We start from the raw sequence: 21,849 nt of genomic DNA on the forward strand, positions 1-21,849 counted from the left end.
CACAAAACTGGTGGAGCTGTCGCCACCTTCCCAGCCTGGCAAAGATACTGGATGTTTGTTTTATTCATGTTCTGTTCCTCACTGGGGCAAGCACAACTTGTGTTCTACATGGCTTCTACGACTGTGAAGACATCTTCACCGGCTGCTTTGTCTCATAGAAAGCTAGCAGGGCAGAGAAAGGGTGACACCAGGTTGGGGGCATGCATGTGTTTTAGTTGGTTTTGGTGCAGAGAGTTAAATGAGTTCATAGAGAAGTCTGTGAAGTGATGTTCTGTAGTTACAAACCCAGGTGAAGCTTTAACAATGCCATTGCCCTCCCAGCTCTTCCTGCTGAGTCCTTTTGCACTGCACACACTGCCTACAGGGTAAGTTTTCATTGAGGCTAAAAGCAAAGTAAAAACCTTTCCAAGAAGCCAGTGTATTAAGGAATGAATGAATTTTAGCTCTTCCTGACACACAAGTTCACAGCTTGCTGCACTCTGGTTAAACACAGGGCCTTACCATCACACTGGGGTTATCCCTGTATTTAGTTAGATACGCTGCTCCTATTTTAGGGACTTCACTTGTAATACTGTGCAAACAAAGTGCTTTACTAATGGCCAGCGATCTCCACGAGAAGGCTTGGGGTTTAAAGGTACCAGAAGCGGTCCTATGTGAGAGCTTAGTAGGATTTCATCATGCAAACCTACAGACTAAGGAGAGGGAAGGATGTCGACGTGTTGGTGGAAAACCAGGAGCGGCTATCCCAGTAGAAGGGGCAGTTTGGGATGTCTGAGATGGGAACAGCTTTGCTCTGCTTCCTTCATTTCTCCTGATCTATCCCCCAACTCGCTTTATAAGGGTTTATGAGGGTTTAGGTTTGGGAATCAGTCCTGTATGGGATGCTGGTGGTTTATTTATAAAACACATCCCGCACTTGCCAAGCTCAACAACAGCTTTATGGAGAAACGGAGGGGTGCCAGTGTGGGAGAGGCATGTGATCCCTGCGGACATGAAATGCAACTATTATCGCTAAACAATTTAAGAGACGGCCAAATAGTTTCCATGCTGGATCTATGCAGCCAAACCCACCTCACCCTTAGAAGTAATGCAACTTAAGTTGCTCAAATACCACAGTCCTAGAAGAGATATGGAAGCAGTGACTGAAGCCAAGAGCTCGGCTCTTGGGGGTTTTGAGGCCAGGATTCTGCCTGTGCTGCTTTGCCTAAGATGGAAGTTGTAATTCCCATTTCCAGGCTAACAAAGAGCTCGTGTGACCTTGTCCCCAGTAGATGGTGGTGTTAATGCTGTTGTAATAAAATACAGCTGCCAGGATGCACCCAACGTTGCAAAAGGGCTTAAAAACCCACTTCTCGTGTCGCTTAGGTTACACCCTGCTCCTGGAGAGAGGGATGCATGGGTTTAGCTGTCCTCTGAGCTAATAACCAGTGAGGCTTAAACTGCTCCAGCCCCTGCAGTACGACTCACACTGGTGTGCTTGCAGCAGGACCTGTTGGCTGGCTGCAGCCTCTCCAGACTTCCCAGGATCCCTGCGCAGGAAAGGGAAAGCCAAGGGAAGCATCTACAGCTTTTGCATTTCCTTCTTTCCTAAACACCTTTCTGACGAGCATCTGCTCCTGGCTCTGTGTAAGACAGGACCCTGGCCTGGGTGGGCTCACTGAATGCATCACGTCCTTCGACTCGTGAGAGCTCACCATGATGGATGTACCCATCAAAACAAGAAAGGCTTGACCCTTGTGATGGCTGAAGCCAGGGGAGCACAAGCTGCTTGTGCCTTTGAAGAGCGGACCCTTGCAGGCGAGGGTTGGTGAGCACAGCAGGCAGGGGAGGCCACAGCTGCTCATCTCATTGACACTGATGTAGCTGCAGAGCTTCCAGCAGCGGGGTGAGTACATCTGGTGCTGCCCTGGGGCCATCCTACAGCTCCCGGCTGCTGCAACCCGTGTTGAGCAGCAAACACGTGAAGAATGGCTGTTGTACAGGGGCTGTGTCTCGAGTGGATGGAACAGAACAACTTGAACGTGCTCGGAGCGCAAAGCACTCAAGGCTTTTACCTGGCAGCTCTTGCGTGTTGCATCCGTCCCGGGTAGACGCTGGCACGGAGGAGTGATGGTGTTGCTATTTGCTTTATCAGTTGTGGTAAACAGTCAGAGCCGTTCCAAGAAGCATCACGTCACTGGAGTGCTGTTTCATAATGTGTGTTTATGGGCTGCTCTCGGAGCTCACCTCGGTCGGAAGCAGGCAGTGATTCACTCCGTGGTGCCTCACTGCTCTGCCCCGCACCCATATGGACTGACAAGGCTCCCTTGCTCCAGACCGGTGCCTGTGGGAGCAGCAGCACGTCCTCCCTGATGTTCTCAGGTGAATACACTGCTGGTATTGGATCAGGAACCCTCTGCACCTCCAAATTCAAGCTGTGAAGGCATCTTAGGAAAGGGTTTAGAAATTAAGCTACCTGCCTGCAGTGAGACCTGTGTGGATCTGAGGGAGATGGGATTTTGTCTGGAAACCTGAGGAATCAGGGATGCTCAGGCAGCCAGGGCTTGTATGGCTCTGTTTATCATCCTCTTCCACTATTGGTTAGTAAAGCTTCATCAGCTCTTCGCTACAGGTTTCACTTCTTCCGTTTCAGTTTTAGGGTACAGGTTACGAGGATTCTCTTTCTTCTGCTCCACGTTAGAGCTTTAACCTAATGCTGAAGGAGCTGGAAATGTGTTCACCTTCCCACAAGGCAGCTTCTCTGTTCCTGATACTGCTCTGATTACAGCACCTGGGTAAACAGCTTTATCCTCCGAGCCAGCAGCCTGTGCAGAGCTGTGATTCGGCATCTCCAAGGCTGGGCTGGATTCTTCTCCATCTGAATGCTGAATCCCCTCAGGACCACAGCAGCGGCCCTGGGAAATGCCAGGTCGGAAAGCTGGCTGCTCCAGGGGCTGCAGGTGCCCTCCCAGAAGCTTCCCTGCATTACAATGAGCAGAGGAGGGAGTTTCCTGCTCCTCCTGGAGCCGAGCCCGTCACTTTCTCATCATCCATGTTCTTAAGTGGAAGAGCAGATGGATCAGTCGCTTCCTAGATACGAACCAAACACGGATGCGTTTGCAGACAGAGCTGCTCTTGTTTTGAAGGGAAGCATGGGGCTGACCTGGGCTAGGAGCAGCCCCGTCCTGCCCTCACCCGTGCCAGCCTCCCTCTGTCCTCTGCCAGCATCCCATCGATCATCCCCAACATTCCTCATTTCTCCCATCTGTTTATTCCCCCAATCATACCCCAGCAACTGACTTATTTTGCCGTGTTATGCAGATCTCTTTCTCCCTCCTCTGAATCCCGCCTCCTTCCCGACATGCTAATCCCTGTGCAGCTGAAGGCAATGTGTTACAGGATCCCTGCGGACCTCTTCAAGCTGCACTCAGCAGATGCTCCTGGAACTTCAGCTTTTGGCATGGTTAAAAAGAAGAGGAAGAGGCCTGCTAGCTGTAGAATAGGTGTGTGGTTGAAGCTGGCATGGAAACAGAAGCAGATATAAATCACATCCTATTTTCCCCCCCACCCCGAACTGAAGCAGAACCAAAACATCCTTTTGCTTCAATCAAACTAAAGCACAACAGTCAAACAAAACACTGCGGGGAGTAAACAGAGCTGTTCACTTGTCACTGGGAGCCGCAAGATCATGAACTGTGTGCAGGTCACAGAGCTGATGCTGGTGCACTGTATTGCCTGCAGTGACAACAAGCCCCTCACTACCCAAGGCCCGCTGCCGTAATGGCACTGCTCTAATGCGGGCTTTGTCCAGCCTGCTGTGCTCGTGGCTAGCGCTGTTGGAGCAGGATGCCTTGCATCTGAGCCCTGTGCTGCTCTGCATCCCCAGGGTCTGGACCACAGATGAACGCAGGTTTAGGAAATGCTGGACTTGCTTTCTCCTCCTCTGCTCCCCATGTTCAAGCCCAAGCCTTGCTGCCGTGGTGGGGGGTTTGTCCCAGCACCCAAACCTGCCCATGCTCTGCTCCCCGTGCAGCCTGGACCAACAGCCCATGCCATGGGATGCCTCCTGGCGTGGCCACTTGCGTGCCCAGCTCTGCCACCCACGGCTGGGGTGAGCTGGTGATGCCCGAGCGCAGAGCAGAGATGCTGCACAGGGGAGACGGACGAGGACCCAGCCCGGGTGCTGCTGGAGCCGGGTGGGTGCAGGACGGGCTCAGCTCCCTCCCACCCCTCCTAACCTCGCTGTGTGCAGGGGGACGCGAGGCGAGTCCGGGCCGAGGGCGGGCGGTGCCGGGGCTGCGGGAGCGAGCGGCGGAGCCCAGCCCTCGGCCGGGGCCGGGCCGGGAGGGGGCCGCCCCCCGGGGCCGGGCGGGGAGAGGCGAGTGGGGCCGGTGGGAGCGGAGCGGAGCGGGCATGGGGCCGCGGGCGGCCGGGGCGCTGCGGGCAACGCTGGCGCTGGGGCTGCTGGCGGCAGCGCAGCCCGGGCCGGCAGCTCGGCAGCGGCGGGACGCGGAGGTAGGAGCGGCACCGGGGTGCGGGGGACCGGGGAACGGGCCGGAGGGAGCGGGGGGGCCGGCACCGGCGTCGCGATGTCCTGAGCCAGGGCGTCGTGTGAGACCGTGCTATAGGGGTGTGTGAGCCCCGGTGTGCCCGTGCTATAGGGGTGTGTGAGCCCCGGTGTGCCCGTGCTATAGGGGTGTGTGAGCCCCGGTGTGCCCGTGCTATAGGGGTGTGTGAGCCCCGGTGTGCCCGTGCTATAGATGTGTGTGAGCCCCGGTGTGCCCGTGCTATAGATGTGTGTGAGCCCCGGTGTGCCCGTGCTATAGGGGTGTGTGAGCCCCGGTGTGCCCGTGCTATAGATGTGTGTGAGCCCCGGTGTGCCCGTGCTATAGGGGTGTGTGAGCCCCGGTGTGCCCGTGCTATAGATGTGTGTGAGCCCCGGTGTGCCCGTGCTATAGGGGTGTGTGAGCCCCGGTGTGCCCGTGCTATAGTGGTGTGTGAGCCCCGGTGTGCCCGTGCTATAGGGGTGTGTGAGCCCCGGTGTGCCCGTGCTATAGATGTGTGTGAGCCCCGGTGTGCCCGTGCTATAGGGGTGTGTGAGCCCCGGTGTGCCCGTGCTATAGGGGTGTGTGAGCCCCGGTGTGCCCGTGCTATAGGGGTGTGTGAGCCCCGGTGTGCTCATGCTATAGATGTGTGTGAGCCCCGGTGTGCTCGTGCTATAGGGGTGTGTGAGCCCCGGTGTGCCCGTGCTATAGATGTGTGTGAGCCCCGGTGTGCCCGTGCTATAGGGGTGTGTGAGCCCCGGTGTGCCCGTGCTATAGGGGTGTGTGAGCCCCGGTGTGCCCGTGCTATAGGGGTGTGTGAGCCCCGGTGTGCTCATGCTATAGATGTGTGTGAGCCCCGGTGTGCTCGTGCTATAGGGGTGTGTGAGCCCCGGTGTGCCCGTGCTATAGATGTGTGTGAGCCCCGGTGTGCCCGTGCTATAGATGTGTGTGAGCCCCGGTGTGCCCGTGCTATAGATGTGTGTGAGCCCCGGTGTGCCCGTGCTATAGATGTGTGTGAGCCCCGCTGTGCCCGTGCTATAGGGGTGTGTGAGCCCCGGTGTGCCCGTGCTATAGGGGTGTGTGAGCCCATGCTATATATGTATGCATGCCCCGGTGTGCTTGTGCTATAGGTGTATGTGTGCCCATGCTATGTATGTGTGGGAACCCCGCTGTGCCCATGCTATAGGTGTGTGTGAGCCCCAGTGTGCCTATGCTACTGGGGTGCATGAACCTGTGCTATAGGGGTGTGTGAGCCCTGATGTGCCTGTGTTATAGGTGTGTGTGTGCCCATGCTATATGTGTGTGAGCCCTGGTGTGTCTGTGCTATAGGGGTGTGTGAACCCGTGCTATAGTTGTGCATAAGCCTGTGCTATAGATATGAACCTGTACTATAGGTATGTGTAAACCTGTGCTATAAGTGTGTGTGAACCTTTGCTATAGGGGTGTGTGAACCCTTGCTCTAGGGGTGTGTGAACCCTTGCTGTAGGGGTGTGTGAACCCTTGCTCTAGGGGTGTGTGAACCCTTGCTGTAGGGGTGTGTGAACCCTTGCTCTAGGGGTGTGTGAACCCTTGCTATAGGGATGTGTGAACCCTTGCTGTAGGGATGTGTGAACCTGTGCTATAGGGGTGTGTGTGTGCCATAGATGTGCCTATGTGACAGGTGTGTATGTGTCACGGGTGTGTGCATACCATAGGCATGTGCCGGCCCCAAGTATGCCCATGCTACTGGTGTGTGTGTTCCAAGGGTGTATAAATGTCATAGGCATGTGCATGTCATAGGTGTGCCCATGCCATAGGCACGCAAGTGCCATAGGTGTGTGCATGTCATAGGGGTGCCCATACCCTGGGTGTGCCCATGCCATAGGTGTGTGCAAGCCCCAGGTGTACTCATGCCATAGGAGTACAAGTGCCATAGGTGTGTGCTGTGCCATAGGCATGGACATATCCCTGAGGTACATTAACACCATAGGTGCATGCCCACGAGGGCCTGACGTTTGTTCATCCACGCGTGCTGTGAGTGCCTGTTATGTGTATCCCGCACAGGCACAACCACACATTGAGCCCCGTGTGCCACAAACTTCCCATCTCCAGGCAAATCCCAAGGGACAAAAACCAGGCTTTCCCCTCCTCTGCCTCTCCCCAGGGCTGTCCCATCGCCTCTGTTTGGATTTCCTCTTTTTGTCCCCCTATCATTGTCCCTCCATGCCCCATCCGTTCCTGTTTGGTTTGGGAGGACGAGGTGTGAGGTTTGGCTGGTGAACAAAGGTTGTGTTGGGGATTTTCTCTTGTTTAGGCACCAATCCAGTGCACGTTTGCCCAGATGCTTGATCCGAAACCCCAGCAAATCCTAGTGCATTAACTGGGGTTTCACATGCAATAAATGCTTGAAGGGTTGTTTTAATGTGCAGGCTTCTCTGGGAGACGCTGTTCTGAAGAGGGGATTTATCCATGTGCTCCTCCCAGTGTGCCCTGGAGAAAAACAAACTTGCGAAGTTCTCAGTGCTCAGAATTCACTTCAGTTTCACTCTAAAAGCAGCTCGTTGGGGGCAAGAGCTGCCTTTGGGTTCCTCGCCGATGTCTTCCTATCTCCCTGCCTCAGTTTCCCCGGTGAGATGTGCTGTGCTGGCCAGGGACCACGTACACAGTGGAAACACAGAGAACCTGGGCTAACAAAGCTTGTCTAAATGAAGTGAGCAGATAATGCTGCTTTTAAAGAGGGAGCTGAATGTCTCCTGTAGCATCCAATAGCTCCCGTGACTTGCGGCTTTCAGACCACTGCCAGGCTTTGCTTCTAAGGCTTTATTCTTATTGCTTTTAAACCAGGTGAAGTTTGCAGCAATGGGCTGTAAAAGTGGGATAAAGCACCCAGCGGTGTTGTTTTCCTGGCTCCTGCCCTGCTTTTCAGCGCCTTTGTGTCGATTGCCGCTCCAAGAGACAAAAAAGAAGTTAGGAAATCCAATTTGAACCATTTGTGTGCTAAATCCTGTCGTTATCTGCAGGCTCCAGGCAGGAGAAGGGCTGGAGCACGTAGCTTGGCAGACCTGGGTTGTGCTCGGGATGGCAGTTTGGGGGGTGTGGTAATGCCCGAGTCTCCCCGATCCCAGGGGAATGGTGTGGAATACAAGGCACAAGAGAGCTCATCCCGGTTTGGGAGTGAAGAGCAAGGCAGAGCGCTGGTGGGGCCAGGGGCAAAGGACCATAGAGCCCCTTGTGTGAGAAGCTACAGGTCTGATGTGATGGGAATCAAAGTTGGGTAGAAATCTGAGAAAAGCTGGGAATGGGAATGGGAATGGGGAGCGAGACTGAGGGACAGATCCACTCTCATTCTGGCTTATTTTCTATTGGTATCTTCTTTGGTATCTTCTTTTCCTATCCTCCTTCTCCCTCTCTTACTTTTCCCTATCCTGTCCCTCTTCCCCCTGCACTTGACCTCTGACTTTGCAACCCAAAGGCTCACATTTAGCCTGGGCTCTGAGCCATAGCTGTGCTTAGAAACGCTCCAGTGTCCGGATGAGCTCCTTTATGGAGCAGACTTCCAGTCGGGATGCTGGATGTTGAGCGCTGCCTGGCTGGTGCGAGGGTCTCTGGTACCCTGTGGGCCTTGGGGTCAGCTGGGACCCCCGTGTGCTCCAGGGAACCCCCACATTGACATAAAGAGGAAGAAATCCTTCTCCCTGGGAGGAATTCCTTGCTGTTCAGCCTCTGCACAGCAATGGAAGGAGTGGAGGAGAGGAGGAAATACTCGGGTGCCATCGCCCCTGTGAGAGGATGTAAAACCCAAGGCTTTTGAGACAGTGTGGATGTGGGAAGTGGTTCCAAGGCACCCGTGTGCCGAGCAGCCCCTGAGTCACACAGTGTGAACAGCCCCCCTTTCTTCCCAGCTCCGTTCCCAGACAATCCCTGCCTGTTACAGGGAATAACGCCCTCCAGGCAGGGGGTTCCCATCCCGGTGGAGGGCGAGGATGGAGCGTCTGGCTTCCTTTCTCTCCTCTGACATGAAAGCAGAACCAGGCTGCGTGACCAGACTGGTTTGTCTGCTGCTCTGGTATTCGCAGGGGAAGGTTTGGCCAAGCCCTGTTCTATCCCTGCTCTCCCCAAGTGCTTTGGGTCGCATTCGCATGGCTCTGGAGCTCGTTTCCAATGCAGGAGTGAATTGTAGTGATTGCCGGTGAGATATCCCTCTATTTAACACGCACACAAGCAGTGATTTGCAGCCCCAGAAGCAGAGAACACCAACCCTGGTGTATCTCATGGTGTTTCTTTCCTTTCGAGTGATGTTTGTTGCTCTTGTCCCGAAGCATCCCTCCTGTCCAGGCAGAGGGTTGAGAGCAGAGAGCTCAGCAACCTGAAGATGCAGGTTACTGAAACCAGGAGGGGTTTTAGTCCTGCTTCTCAGCTCCAGAAGTGTGGAAACAAAAGGAGCTTAACAGAACCTGGGTGCAGATTCTCCCAGCTCCTCATCTTCAGTGGTAAGGAGGTAAACTGCTGCTGGAGCAGCATTTCAGGAGGGGCAGTTGGGAGAGGAGATTCCTTCAGGACCGGATTTGGCACAGGAGGGGAGCAGCCGGATGGGGATCAGGGTTTAATCACCCTCTGTCATTAACATGCAGAATTAGCCGAGGTTCCGCTGTCTTTGCAGCAGGAGGATGCCCAAGTGCTTGCTAATCTCCCTTCTTGTGTGTCTCTGTATACAATATTTATACAGATACTTACACACACACTTAAACAAAAGACCCGAGGGCTCTGCCAAAGGGTTTGCAAGCGCAGGCAGGAATGTGGCTTGGGAGAGAAGAGACAAATGAGTGTGTTTAAAGGCAGCCCGCAGGCAGGTAGCAACCCAATGGGCAGGAGGAGATGCTGGGGTCAGCTCTGCTTGTGTCTGTGCTTGAGGGAACCTGAGGCAGCAAAGCAGGAGCTGCAGCTTCCCCTGTGCCTGTCTTGGTGGTGCTGTGGGATGCAGCCTGGGGCTGATGGGCCCCAGGGCTGAGGAGATCCCCTTGGGCTGCTGCTGTCTCATGATTCAACCCCAGGTCATCAGCTACTGTAACCATGGCTTGGAATTCCAGCCCACCCCGCGGCAGGATGCGGTCGCTTCCCTCTGCTGCTGAGGGATGGAGGGGAGGGATGGGGCTGTATCCATGCGGAGCACAGGGGACCACAGTCAGCGAGAGCCCAACGTGAGGCTTCTCCATCACTTAAGTGGTGGAAAGGTGCCAGAAGCTGAGTGTGTGGAGTGGGGGCATGCAGGACCAGAGCCTGCTGCTCTGCGCTGTTGTTATCCCGGTTTCCAGGGAGGGAGGTCTGATTGTATTTACTGCTGGCTGTGCTCCACTGGGATGCCTGTGGTCAAGGGCAAGGTGTTTCCTTGGCTTTAGCTCTCCGCAGAGATGATTTCCAGGGCTGTGTCCAGCTCCACATCAGAGCTCTGTGGTGGGAAGTGTCCCTCTTGTCAGTCCCAAACTCTCCTCCTGCTCTCCCTGCTGCCGCTCCAAAGGCTTTTCCACCCTATCACTGGCTCCTGGGCAGCTGGATCTTTCCTCTTTTCCCTCCCCGGTGCATAGCGGGAGCTGGGCATATTTCGTGTTAATGTTCAGCCCTTGGTTTCCTGCTGTTTTTCTTTCCCCATTGTATGGAAAAGAGCATTTCCCTGTCTGGGGCAGCCGGGAGGCGGTTTTCCCAGCATGGCCAGGCTTTGCATTGCAGCCTCTGGAGAGGTTTAATGGGATGTGCCAGCTTCCACACAGCCTTAACAAAGCCTGGCTGGTCCCAGGGGGAAGTGCAGGGCATGGGCAGTGCTGGAGGGGGTCTTGAGCACTAGTTTGGGCACAGGACACTGTGCTATGGGGCTCTTGGGTTCCCCTGTAGCCCTGCAAAGCCTCTGGTCCCCAGGGGCCAGAAGCTACAAGGAAAACTGCTGCTTTGGTTGGACTTGCAAAGCTCAGGGAGACGTGGACAGATATAATAAAACCAGTGGCCTGTGTACATCGTGGTGCTGCTCAGGAGCAGCTGCTGCGACAGCCGTTGCTGTTTGCCATGTATGCTGATGGTCCAGATGGGGTTTCAAGCCTTCATGAGATCATGGTGGGGAAAACCCCGTTTTCATGCATGAAGAATGGGCTTGTGTTAGGTTACAGGGGAGGAAATAGCTTCAAATTGTTATGTTTTAGATGATGGGTGGAAGCAAAACTGTGGTAGGAAAGGTTTACAGACTGGGGCTCTGTCTGGGTGCTTTGGAGATCGCATTTATCTGCGGTGATGTAAGTGCTGGGATTATCACCCCACATCCATATATGTAGCTGGTGCTTTTCTAACTGGAGGAGAACATTGTGAAAACACAACTGCAGAGAAAGAGGCCAGATCCCTCCTCCTCCTCCCCAGACTACTCTTCAAACCTCCCTGCCATGCATCCCTGTGAGGCTCCTCCATCCCCGTATCCTCCACTGTGTGCGCATCCTGTGTTGCTGCTGGTACCCATGTAAAGGGGGGATTTATCCCCCTGTGGCTGTGGAGGTGCCATGTCCAGGCTCTATGGTCCATCCTCATGCAGAGGTGGTGTAGCTTCACTCAGCAAACAAGCTCATGCCCGATTTAACCTCAGTGGGACGGGGTGCGCAGTGTCTGGGTGACACTGATGCTTTCACTGCTGCAGCCTGATGCTGCTCCAAGATGCTGGTACCTCCAGCCGAGTTGGAGAATGCTTTTGGTGGGAAGCACAACCAGGTTTTTAGGCTGGGGCTTTGGTGAAGAGCGTGTCCCGGCAGGAGGATGTGCTGGTCCTTGCTAATGGAACGGGATGCTCCAGGTAGAAGGGGTGTAAAGGAGGAGATCAGACTCAGCGGGTGCAGGAGCACATGGAAGGTGCCTGCCCTGCCTGCAGGGAGCTGGCGGGCACAGGGGATGAGTGTGTGGGGATGACGTGATGATGACTGTTAACAGCAAGCAAAGGGCTTGGGCAGGAGGAGGAGGAGGAGAGAGACATGCTCTGGCGCACCCCAGGGCTGCCATATCCAGCAACCGTTCCCAATCCCTGCCAGGCAAAGGGATGTGCCCAGGAAGGGATGGGGGGTGCAGTGGGATTGAGTCACCCTCTGGAATTAGACGGTCAGGAGCAGCATCTTGTGCAGGTTAACACTCTCCCCCTGCTTTCCCCTGTCCTGAGACAAGCAGGATGGGAAGAGGCTTTAGAAGCCCGAGTTTCTGCAGTTCTGTCCCGGGGCAGCCCGTGGCATTCCTGGTGCTCAGCCCACATCTCCTCTGGGATGCGGGAAATGAAGCAGCCACTTTCCCTTTCTATTGCTCATTACTAGAGCTCCAGTTCTGCCCTCACAGGATGCTGAGCAGCTTGTTTGACCCCTGCAGACGGCCCCGGCGGGTGTGGAGCATTCCTGTGACCAGGAATATTCACTTCTCCGGGAGCTGGGGCACGGGCTGAGCAGAGGGAAGCTGTTTATTTTCCTTAACATGCAATTTCGGTGCTGGAGCCAGTTCAGAGCAACCATCTCCGTCCATGTCAAGGGCTGATAAGAAGAAGAATGGTTTGGCAGAGCAGATTGCCCCCAGAGCGTCTCCGCTTTGCAGCAGCACATCCTGCATGGGGATGGGGGGAGGCTGCAGCCTGACCCCGTCTCACCCCACTCTTCGTGCCCACAGCGCTCGAGCCTTTAACGTAGTCATTGCGCTGAGCTGAGGTGATTCAAGCTGTGGGGTTGGTGGCTCTGCCCGCGGGTGACACGGCAGCAGGGCTTTCTGATCTGTTGGTAGCGATGTTTCCTCCTCCGCCTCCATCTCACCATGGCCAAACACCAAGAGAACCAAAAACACTGGGGGGGAGACACACATAACCCTGTGTGAGCGCAGGTTTGGGGTGCTGAGGTGCCAGGAATAAACCCAAGCTTTTCTGCCCAGTCCCATCTTTGCAGCACTGTTTCCCACCCCATCTCCAGTTTTCCCTTATTCCTAAGCTAATGCCTGCCTCTGCTCTGAGCTGTGCCTCTCCCATGTCTCTTCTTCCAGCTATTCCTGGAGAAATACGGCTACTTTGGGAAGCAGGCTCCCGGCACACACAGCCCTGATGAGTTCACGGATGCACTGAGGTACAAGCCTTTGTTTCACCCAAGCACTAACGCAGCAGCTCCGGCTGCACGGATGCTGCCGGCATCTCACACGCTCTGATGGTAAAGCACAACCGGCCCCTTCTGGAGGAGCTGGTCCGTGCCCAGCTGGATGCTGGCTGCTGGCAGCCCCGTGCCTCGCTGTGCTGCTTTATTTCCCTTTTATGGCCTGCTGCTCCCCATACAGCTCCCCATGCAGCGAGGCCAAGGTTGGGGATGGCTGGGAGATGTCAGGGGTGAGCTGACAGCCCCTGCTCGGGCTTCTGCTAATGGGAACACACTGACACTGGGAGCATCCCTGGCCTGACCCTGCTCGAAGTCAGGTGCAAAGTCAAACAACTGGGGCTACAAGCTGGAAAAGGCATTTTTCAGGCTCTTCTGTCCACTTTTGCCCTGCTAGGAGGCGGCCCACTGGTCAGATGTGGTTGCAGAGCAAAACCCTTCTGGTTTTATCACCTGGATGCGTTCCTGTTGGAGGGGCATGAAGCTCATCAGGTCAAACACGAGCGCACCCAACCCAGCTGCGGGATTTCGGATGTGTGTGCTGACGTCTCCCTTCCTTTCCCAGGGATTTCCAGCGGGTGACCCACCTCCCGCTCAGCGGGGTCCTGGATGCCCCCACGCTCCATCAGATGGCTCTGCCGCGGTGTGGCACCGGTGATGGGGAGAGCCGCACTACAGGGACACAACGGGCACCCAGCACCCGGCGCCACAGGCGCACTGTGCAGCACGGTGAGCGCTGGCTGTGGGGTTCTCTGATGAGCTTTGGCACTCTGAATGTGTGTTGGTTATCCAGCAGTAACCACAAAACCCGTTGGTGCTGGTGCTGCCTGGCCGAAGGGAGGTGTTCCAGCCACATTAAGGGGTTTAACTCTGCTCCGAGCAACTTCTCTTGCTGCTGAGTGTCCAGGATTTGGCCTCTTGTCTCCCAAAGCCTGCCTCCCAGGCTTGTGGGTGAGTAAGTGGATTCCTAGAGAGCAAGAGGGCTGGGGCCAGCTGCGCTTAAGACATGGGAAAAATGAAGGCGAGATTAAGAAAGGGCTCTGTGCCTTGTCAGGCTGTCTCTGCATCTGGCAGGGCTGGCGATGGACGGCCCCAGGAGACATCCCCATCATCCTCCTCCTGCCTCTGGCTTTCCTTACAAACCCCTGATACACAGCACCACTCCTTGCAGGCTCCATCCTGCAGGCAGAGGGGATGCTGTGCCCAGGGCATGGTGATGAGGCAGAGAAGGAAGGGCTTTAAAAGCTCCGGTGGTCTGGTGGTGGCAGATCTGTGCCAGCAAGCTGGGGTGCAGTGGCACTGCAGGTGGCAGTGCCTGCAGGCAGAGGGGTGGGAGCAATGCCATGGCAGTGCCTGCAGGCAGCAGGATGGGAGCGATGCCATGGCAGTGCCTGCAGGCAGAGGGGTGGGAGCAATGCCATGGCAGTGCCTGCAGGCAGAGGGGTGGGAGCAATGCCATGGCAGTGCCTGCAGGCAGCGGGATGGGAGTGATGCTAGAGCAGTGCCTGCAGGCAGAGGGATGGGAGTGATGCCATGGTAGTGCCTGCAGGCAGCAGGATGGGAGCGATGCCATGGCAGTGCCCACAGGCAGCGGGATGGGAGTGATGCCATGGTAGTGCCTGCAGGCAGCAGGATGGGAGCGATGCCATGGCAGTGCCCACAGGCAGCGGGATGGGAGTGATGCTAGAGCAGTGTCTGCAGGCAGAGGGATGGGAGTGATGCCATGGCAGTGCCTGCAGGCAGAGGGATGGGAGCGATGCCATGGCAGTGCCTGCAGGCAGAGGGATGGGAGCGATGCCATGGCAGTGCCTGCAGGCAGAGGGATGGGAGTGATGCCATGGCAGTGCCTGCAGGCAGTAGAATGGGAGCGATGCCATGGCAGTGCCTGCAGGCAGTAGAATGGGAGCGATGCCATGGCAGTGCCTGCAGGCAGTAGAATGGGAGCGATGCCATGGCAGTGCCTGCAGGCAGTAGAATGGGAGTGATGCCATGGCAGTGCCCTCAGGCAACAAGGAGGGATGGTGCCCACATGGCTGGTGGCCCCGTCCAGGAAGGCCGGAGGCTTTGTGCTAAGCTGGCTGTTTATCCGCTTGGAACAGGAAGCCAATGCAGCTGAGCCAGCAAAGTGCTTCGTTACCCACCCATCTCCCAGCAGGAAATTGGGGTCTGCAGTGCAGGGCACTGGGAAGCGGTCACTTGCTTCCAGCTGCCTTGCTGGGCTTTATAGGCACTGGAGCTGGGCGGGAGCTCTGCTGACCAGCAGGACCGTGGCCAGATGCATGTCGTGCAGCCAGCATCCTGGATTTCCCCTTGGGGAGATCCCTGCCGTCATTATCCTGGGCTTAGTGGCTGTGTGTGTTGCCCAGCCTTCCTCTTGCTGAGAGCTGGCCCCATTTACCTCACCCAGCCTGGCCTGCTGGTGCTCTTACAAGGGAGATGCTGTGGCTGGAGCCTCCTATCCCCTGCCAGCTGGTGCCATCCATCCTTCTCCAGCAGTAGATGCTCTGCTCCTGTGGAGGGAAGGATGGGATGCCAGGGCTTTATCTTAGACTGCAGCCATCTAGGCAGGTATTGAGCCTTTGCCATGCAGGGAATTGTCCTGGCTGGAAAGCAGAGCTGTGTGCCTTTAGACTTGGAGGCTGTTGCTGCAATGATGAGCAGGAAGAATTGATTCTGCCCCAAGGATTGCAACCAGCTGGCCCAGGGCCACTGCTCAGAAATGGGGGAGAAGGAAACAGAGGGGTGGGATGGGATTGGGTGGGATGGTTTGGGATGGGATAGGATGGGGTGGGATGGTTTGGGATGGGATGGGATGGGAGAGGATGCGATGACCACCAGGTTTGCATAGCTCAGACCCTCAGCAGTGATTCCCGGTGTGCTGCAGGCTCCATTCCCACTGTTCCCCGCACAGCTGGAGCAGGCACTGGAGATCTGTCCCTGCTCCCATGCCTCAGCACAGGTGCTGGCACCCGCATCTCCCCAGCGCGGCCCCATGGCATCTTTCCCACTCCTGGACAGCCCTGGATGCATGTAATCATGAGGCCCCGGGGTCCCCAGAGCTGCCGAGGAGGAGGAGGGAGCTGTGATGCTCAGGGAATGAGCACGCATCTTTGCACCCCTGTGTGGTGGGAGGGGGACTGGCAGCTTAGAGGGGTCTCACAGGCTCATCCCCTTCATTGTCACCATCTGCCCTGGTGGCATCCAAGCTCTGTCTGCCCTGAAAGGGTTTATAAGGGAGCTACATAGGGCAGTAAGATCTGCGCTGCTAGTAAATCGATGCTTTTAAAATGAATGCTGAGCAGTGGTTTGCTCCTGCTGGGTTACCCCCGGCTGGGCTTCCAGGCAATGGCTTCTGTAGGTAGAACTGGTCAGGATGCCCTTAGAAGCAATGAAAAGACAGCCCTAGCCTGGGGACCTGCCTGCTTCTCCTGGCTCACTGTCTGCTGTGTGCGCATTACACACACAGGTATGTGTTTGCTGCAGGCTGAATGATGGACTGGGGTCCCTGGGTGGGTGATGGAGATCAGCATCTGCTTTATAGCAGAGGTGGCTTTGTTTTCTCTCCCTGGAATCCAGTCCTTGGGCTGCATCTTCTGGGCATAAAGCTGGCATCAGAGAGCTGCAGGTCAGGAACCCATGTTGGATTGGCCCATGATGAGGCAGGAGGGGTTCAAAGTGGGTGCCCCAGCTTCCCCTCTCCTCAAACAGGTTTCGGCCCCTCTCTTAGGGTTCGGTTGCATCTCCATCCATGGGAATGTGGGTAGGATCCGGTGGAGACACCTTCAGATGGGTTTAACGGGTTAGATCCTGGTGCAGGATGCTGATGCTGGTGGTGGGACTCCTGGATTGACTTTCACTTTCAGCTTGGAAAAGCCATGGCTCTTCCCAGCACCGGGATGCTTTCCTCCAGCCAGGACGGAAGAACAAGCCCAGGTCCCCATCCTTGTGCTGAGCTTGTCCCTCTTGCAGGCGGGAGGTGGTACAAGCGGCACCTGACGTACCGGGTGGTGAACCGGCCCCCGTACCTGCCGCAGCACGAGGTGCGCCTCGCCGTCAGAGCCGCCTTCGAGCTCTGGAGCAACGTGTCCTCGCTGGTGTTCTGGGAGGTGCGCGACGGCCCCGCCGACATCCGCCTCACCTTCTTCCATGGGGACCACAACGACGGGCTCAACAATGCCTTCGACGGGCCAGGTGCTGGTCGCTTACCCCGCGTAAGCTTCTCTTTCACCACGTGGGCTCTTCCCCGGCAGGGAGGAGGGCTGAGGGGGGGGGATGGAGGCAAGGCTCTGCCCAGAACCCAGTTTGCTTTCTGATTTGGGGTCTTCACTCCCAGCTCTGCAACCGAAGCTTGCCAGCGAGGCAGCTGAGATGCTCATTATAGGATCACGTCCTCCCCGCCCTGACAGCATCCCGCAGACCTGAGCTCATTCCGTCCAGCTGAGCCTTTCTGCTTACCCACCATCAGACAAGCCCAGGGCTTCTCTCTTCCTGAGCCTTTCCCAACATGGGTCATTGTGGTGGCTTCAATCCCTGGCCCGAGCCCAGCAAGAAACCAAACGCATGAACCACAGAGCATGCAGCTGGTTTGGGTTGGATGGGAACAGCCATGGGAAGCCGCTGCGCTCCCAAAGGCCTAAAACTGATGCACATTTAAGCTCGGGGGCTGCATGTGCCCCACTGCCCCTGTTTGTGGCTGAGGCCCTCTCCTGCCCCATGGTCCCTGATGGCTCTTGTGTCCCCAGGAGGTGCCCTGGCTCACGCCTTCTTCCCCCGGCGTGGTGAAGCCCACTTCGACAGCGCCGAGCGCTGGTCCCTGCACAGCGGCAAAGGGCGCAACCTCTTCATCGTGGTGGCCCACGAGGTCGGGCACACGCTGGGACTGGAGCACTCCCCAGTCAAGAGCGCTCTGATGTCTCCCTACTACAAGAAGCTCGGCAAGGATTTTGTGCTGAGCTGGGATGATGTCTTGGCCGTGCAGAGCCTGTACGGTGAGCACGGCTTCTCCGAGCATCCCTGCGGTGGAGAGCGAGGAGCAGGGATGGGAACAAGGGGAGGGGGCTACGTGGAAAGGGCATGGTGGGGATGGGCCTCGTCCCTTTGCAGCTGGGGAGGAAGATGCGGTAGGGCATGTGGAATGGGTACCAGGCCCTCCGGGGCAGGGAAGGCTGGGCTTGCTAGGTGCTTGTTTGCAACCAGGGAAAGGACGGTGCATATGCTTTGGGGGTAATAAGGGGTCTTTTCTACTGCTATATAGAGGGGGACAGGTACCAGAGAGTGGGATAAAGGAGTGTTTGGAGCCCAGCTTTGTGGTCACATAGCGCTTTGGGGAAAGCCAGTTCCATGCCCCTTCTCTGCAGCTCACACCCCTTGCTCCATCCCAGGGAAGCCATCCAAGGGCTTGGCCATCCAGCTCCCGGGGAAGGTCTTCACTCACTTCCAGGACTGGAGCACAGATCCTTACGGTGGGGATCGGCAGCAGAGGAGCCCCAGTGCCTATTACTGCCACTCCTTCTTCGATGCCATAACTTCTGGTGAGTGCTGGATGGTGCAAACCTCTCCCAGAACATGCACCCCTACCCTTTGCTCCAGCTTGCCCCAGCTTGCCCCTTGCCCTGTTGAGCTACAGTGGTGGGAAAGGTGGGTTTGGCTGACCCGGTACCTGCTCCTGGGGCTGATGGCATCACTGGTGCACATCGCTGCCACAAAGTCCATCGTGAGGATGCAGCAATGGCTCAGTGTGTTAGGAGCAGGGAAAACATCCTAGCACTTGGCCATGGCAAAGGCTTATTCGCTGCAGGAACTCAAGTGTGAAAGACAAGCCTTGAGCAGGAGCTGTGCTCAGCTTTTATCCTCTCCAGGCTGGAGACAATGAACGATGAAAGCAGGGAGGTGTAGCTGGAAAGGCAGAATGGAGCATCCAAAACCTGAGTGTCCTCAAAGCACTGCATGGGGAGGAGAGGGGAACCGGCGCATGGGAGCTGGGTTGGGGTTTCTCACCCGGGACATCCTCACTCCTCCCTCTTCTCTGCAGATGGGGATCACAACATCTACATCTTCAAGGGCAACCACTACTGGATGGTGCCGGTGCACGGCAACGCCAGTGACCCACAGCCGCTGCAGAACCGCTGGCCTGGCCTCCCTGCTGGCATCGATGCCGCTGCCTGGTCCCAGAGCAGCAATAAGTTCTACTTCTTCAAAGGTAGGTGAGCAGGATTGCTCCTGCCTCTGCCCTGGCTGCCTGGTGTCCACAGCACCTACTCCTGCCCGTGATGCCCACGGTACAGGGAGGGAGCATCGCTGCGTGCCCGGTGTGCTGAACCCCACAGGAGCCCTGTGCGTGGCCTTGGCGGTGTCACCCCCGCAGCCTCAGTTTCCCCATACAGTAGAGCAGCGCTCACTGGTGTTTAACAACAAAACCAGATGCATCAAACCCTTTGGGGTCTCAGGGAGAACATGTCCCCTGTAACACATGGGCAGAGGGGAGCTGAGAGCGGTGTTTTCATGGTTCCCTGCGCCACGCTAGGGGCTGAGCTGCTGTGGGGAGCTCAAATGCCATCCACAGGCTGGCTGGGTAGAGGGAGGTCAAAGCAGGCAGCCCCACTGCAGGGTCAGCCACAGCTTTGAATGGAAACCCGGAGCTGGCTGGTCAGAAAGGGGGCTTTGTTGCTGCGGCTGGGTGAGAGCCAAAAGCCCCTCTGCCTCCACAGCCCTCGGCTGCTCCCTCCCTCCCTATGGCTGGATCAGGCTGCGGCTTGTGAGCAGAAAGAGGCTTTTGTCTGCCTGCTTTGTGGGGATAAGGCTCTGTGGGGAGAGCTGAGCGCTCAGCCCCGGCTGCAGTTCCTGCTGCGGCAGCACTGCTCTGGATCTGTGCCCCACACACTGGGGAACAAGGGGGAGGCTTGCAAGGCAGCAGCATGGGCTAGCAGGCAGCACGGGGGCTTTGCTCTGTCCCCGGGGTCCCTTTTGATGCCTCCAAGCCACCGTGCCTCAGTTGCCCCACATCCCGCTCCATGGGTGCTGCTTGGATCACCAGCAGGGTGGATGTCGCAAGGCCCCATGGCAGGACCGCCCCGGGATGGACCCTAACCTCTCCCCATCTCTCCCTAGGAGGGAGATGCTGGCGCTACGCGGGCTCCAGCTTGGATGCAGGTTTCCCTCTGAAGTGCAGCGCCCGCGGGCTCCCGCGGCACCCGGACACGGCGCTGCACTTCCAGCAGCTCCGGCGCATGGTGCTCTTCAAGGGACCCAAGTACTTCGTGCTGGGCGAGGAACCCCTCGCCCCGGAGCCCTATTACCCTCGCAGCCTGCGGGACTGGCAGGGGCTGCCCTCGGGCACCGCGGGTGCCCTCACCCACCGCGACGGCTCCGTCTACTTCTTCAGGGATGAGCGGTACTGGCGCTTCCACCCGGGGAAGCTGCAAGTGGTGGCCAGCGGCAAATGGGCGGCAGAGCTGCCCTGGATGGGCTGCTGGGATGCCGGCGGTGGGCAGGACCTCTTCTGAGCTGGACAAAACAGGGCTCTGAGCCCCTGCCTGCAGCCCTCTTGGTGTGACTGAATGGGAGCGGTTTGGAGGGGACCAGCAGGGTGGCTGGAGCCGTGCGTGATGCAGTGGGGATGGAGCCGTCAGCCCCAGCGGCTCCGCCACGGACAGAGGCTGGAGGCTTGGAGAGACAATGTTAAGACTGCAAAGCAAGGGTATAAGCCATGAGACTGCAGTGCTCCTTCCCGTGAATGGTCAGGGGATCGTTGTGCATGTGTCTTCCACACTGGGACTGGGGGCTGTTGATCCTTTAGCCATGGCCAGGCAAAGAAGTGCTTTGCCATTGCTCACCTTGGGCTTTGGGGGGGGTTAAATAAGAGCCTCGAGAATGTTTCCTGGTTACAACCAAAGAGAAAAGAGAGAATGGGATAAAAACCCCGGGTCCGTGTTGAGCTTTGCCGTGTTGTGTGCACAGACCCCTGCTCCTGCCTCCTCCATTCCTTCATCCCAGGATGGAGGATGAGCCCTGCGGTGCCGTGCTGGGTTCACATCCCAGCTGCAGACACGAACACTGCGGGGTTTCGGGGGTGAAGAGGGTTTTGGTGTAAGAGCCTCTATGAGGAAGGGAGGGCTGAGCTGCTGACTATGGCACTCGCAGGCAGCAGGAGCACTGCAGCCAGGCTTTATGATGGGTGGGTTCTCAGGTGGCTAATAAGGGCTGTGCTGAGCTGGCAGCTTTTCTTGTGTGCAAAGTGTCCTCCATCTGCAGCAGACAGGATCAACCTGCCTTTGAGTCCCGCGCCACAGTTGGATGTGAATAACTGGCACAGCACTGGCGGAGGAGGACAGACGGACGTGTCCGTGCACGCTTGCGAGGACAGCTCGGCTGCACCAGTCCTCATTCCTTTCCCAAAGCAGGTTCTCCACCTGGAAACGCTGCTGGCTCCTGCGCACTGAGTCACCGGTCCCGTCTGCAAAGGGCCATTGTCTCCCATAGGAGATGACTCTCTCTGGTGGGGGAGTGTCAGGTCCCCAGGGCTTGAATTCAGTGTCGCCGATCATTGGTGCTGAGCAGGTGCTGAGCTTCATGATGTGCTTTGATTCGAGGGATTTAGGGATTTTCACCGTGCTGGGCTGACGGTTCACTGATGGCTCGCCCAGGACTCAGTCCCAGCACTGGGTGCCCTGCTTTGGCTGTGTTATGGTGCTGTGCTGGGGTGCTGAGCTCGGGGGCCATGTCAGCATCCCCTCCCAGTGCCAGCATCCTCTGCTTGCCCTCTCCCACCCTGGACCTTCCCACAGGGAAGGCAGGAGCTGCCTTGGCCCAGGCAGGGCACTGGGCTGGTGCTTCCTGAGGAATCCTGCTGCTCTCCTGGGTTTGGGGTTTCATTTCCTTCCCTTGCTTGTGCAGTGTTTCCAGAGGCTCTGTGCTGTCAGGATGCCTTGTGGTCACGGGTGATGCTGAGCAATGGGGTGACTGCTGCATCGCCTGAACCCCACAAGGGTGGGGGGACCTGTGGGAGATGGATGTGCATCCTGAGCCGTGCAGTCAGCCCCGCTGGTTGAAACTCCTGCTTCACAAGTGTCCTTTTCTGCTGCTGGGCTCCCTGGCACACGGCAGGCACAGACTTTTCCGGCCTCCGTGCATTCCCGGCCCCTGGAATAGCTGGGATTCTTGCGTTTCCTCCCCCAAAATGACACTGAACAGACAGTTATCTGCAGTGAGCATCC

The 21,849-nt window shown here is 57.0% G+C and overlaps 1 protein-coding gene across 1 annotated transcript; it reads left to right on the top strand.

Moving 5' to 3' along the window:
- Positions 1-4,365: 4,365 nt before the first annotated feature.
- Positions 4,366-20,227, top strand: MMP28 (matrix metallopeptidase 28). Its single transcript, XM_057415489.1, has 8 exons — positions 4,366-4,494; positions 12,537-12,616; positions 13,203-13,366; positions 16,607-16,828; positions 17,380-17,625; positions 18,019-18,168; positions 18,669-18,836; positions 19,745-20,227. Exons 1-8 carry the CDS (start codon positions 4,393-4,395, stop codon positions 20,137-20,139), a joined length of 1,527 nt encoding a protein of 508 aa, XP_057271472.1. The 5' UTR covers positions 4,366-4,392; the 3' UTR covers positions 20,140-20,227.
- Positions 20,228-21,849: the final 1,622 nt, after the last annotated feature.

Source organism: Pezoporus wallicus, unplaced genomic scaffold (genome assembly GCF_028554395.1).
Source record: "Pezoporus wallicus isolate ANWC-B61680 ecotype Strahan unplaced genomic scaffold, APGP_CSIRO_Pwel_v1 contig_7856, whole genome shotgun sequence".
NCBI lineage: Eukaryota > Metazoa > Chordata > Aves > Psittaciformes > Psittacidae > Pezoporus > Pezoporus wallicus.

Excerpts from the sequence above, each read along its gene's own strand:
- MMP28 (XM_057415489.1), top strand. The coding sequence starts at position 4,393 with ATGGGGCCGCGGGCGGCCGGGGCGCTGCGGGCAACGCTGGCGCTGGGG. Across the intron at positions 4,495-12,536 it reads GGCAGCGGCGGGACGCGGAG|CTATTCCTGGAGAAATACGG; the intron begins GTAGGAGCGGCA and ends CTCTTCTTCCAG. Across the intron at positions 17,626-18,018 it reads GGCCGTGCAGAGCCTGTACG|GGAAGCCATCCAAGGGCTTG; the intron begins GTGAGCACGGCT and ends GCTCCATCCCAG.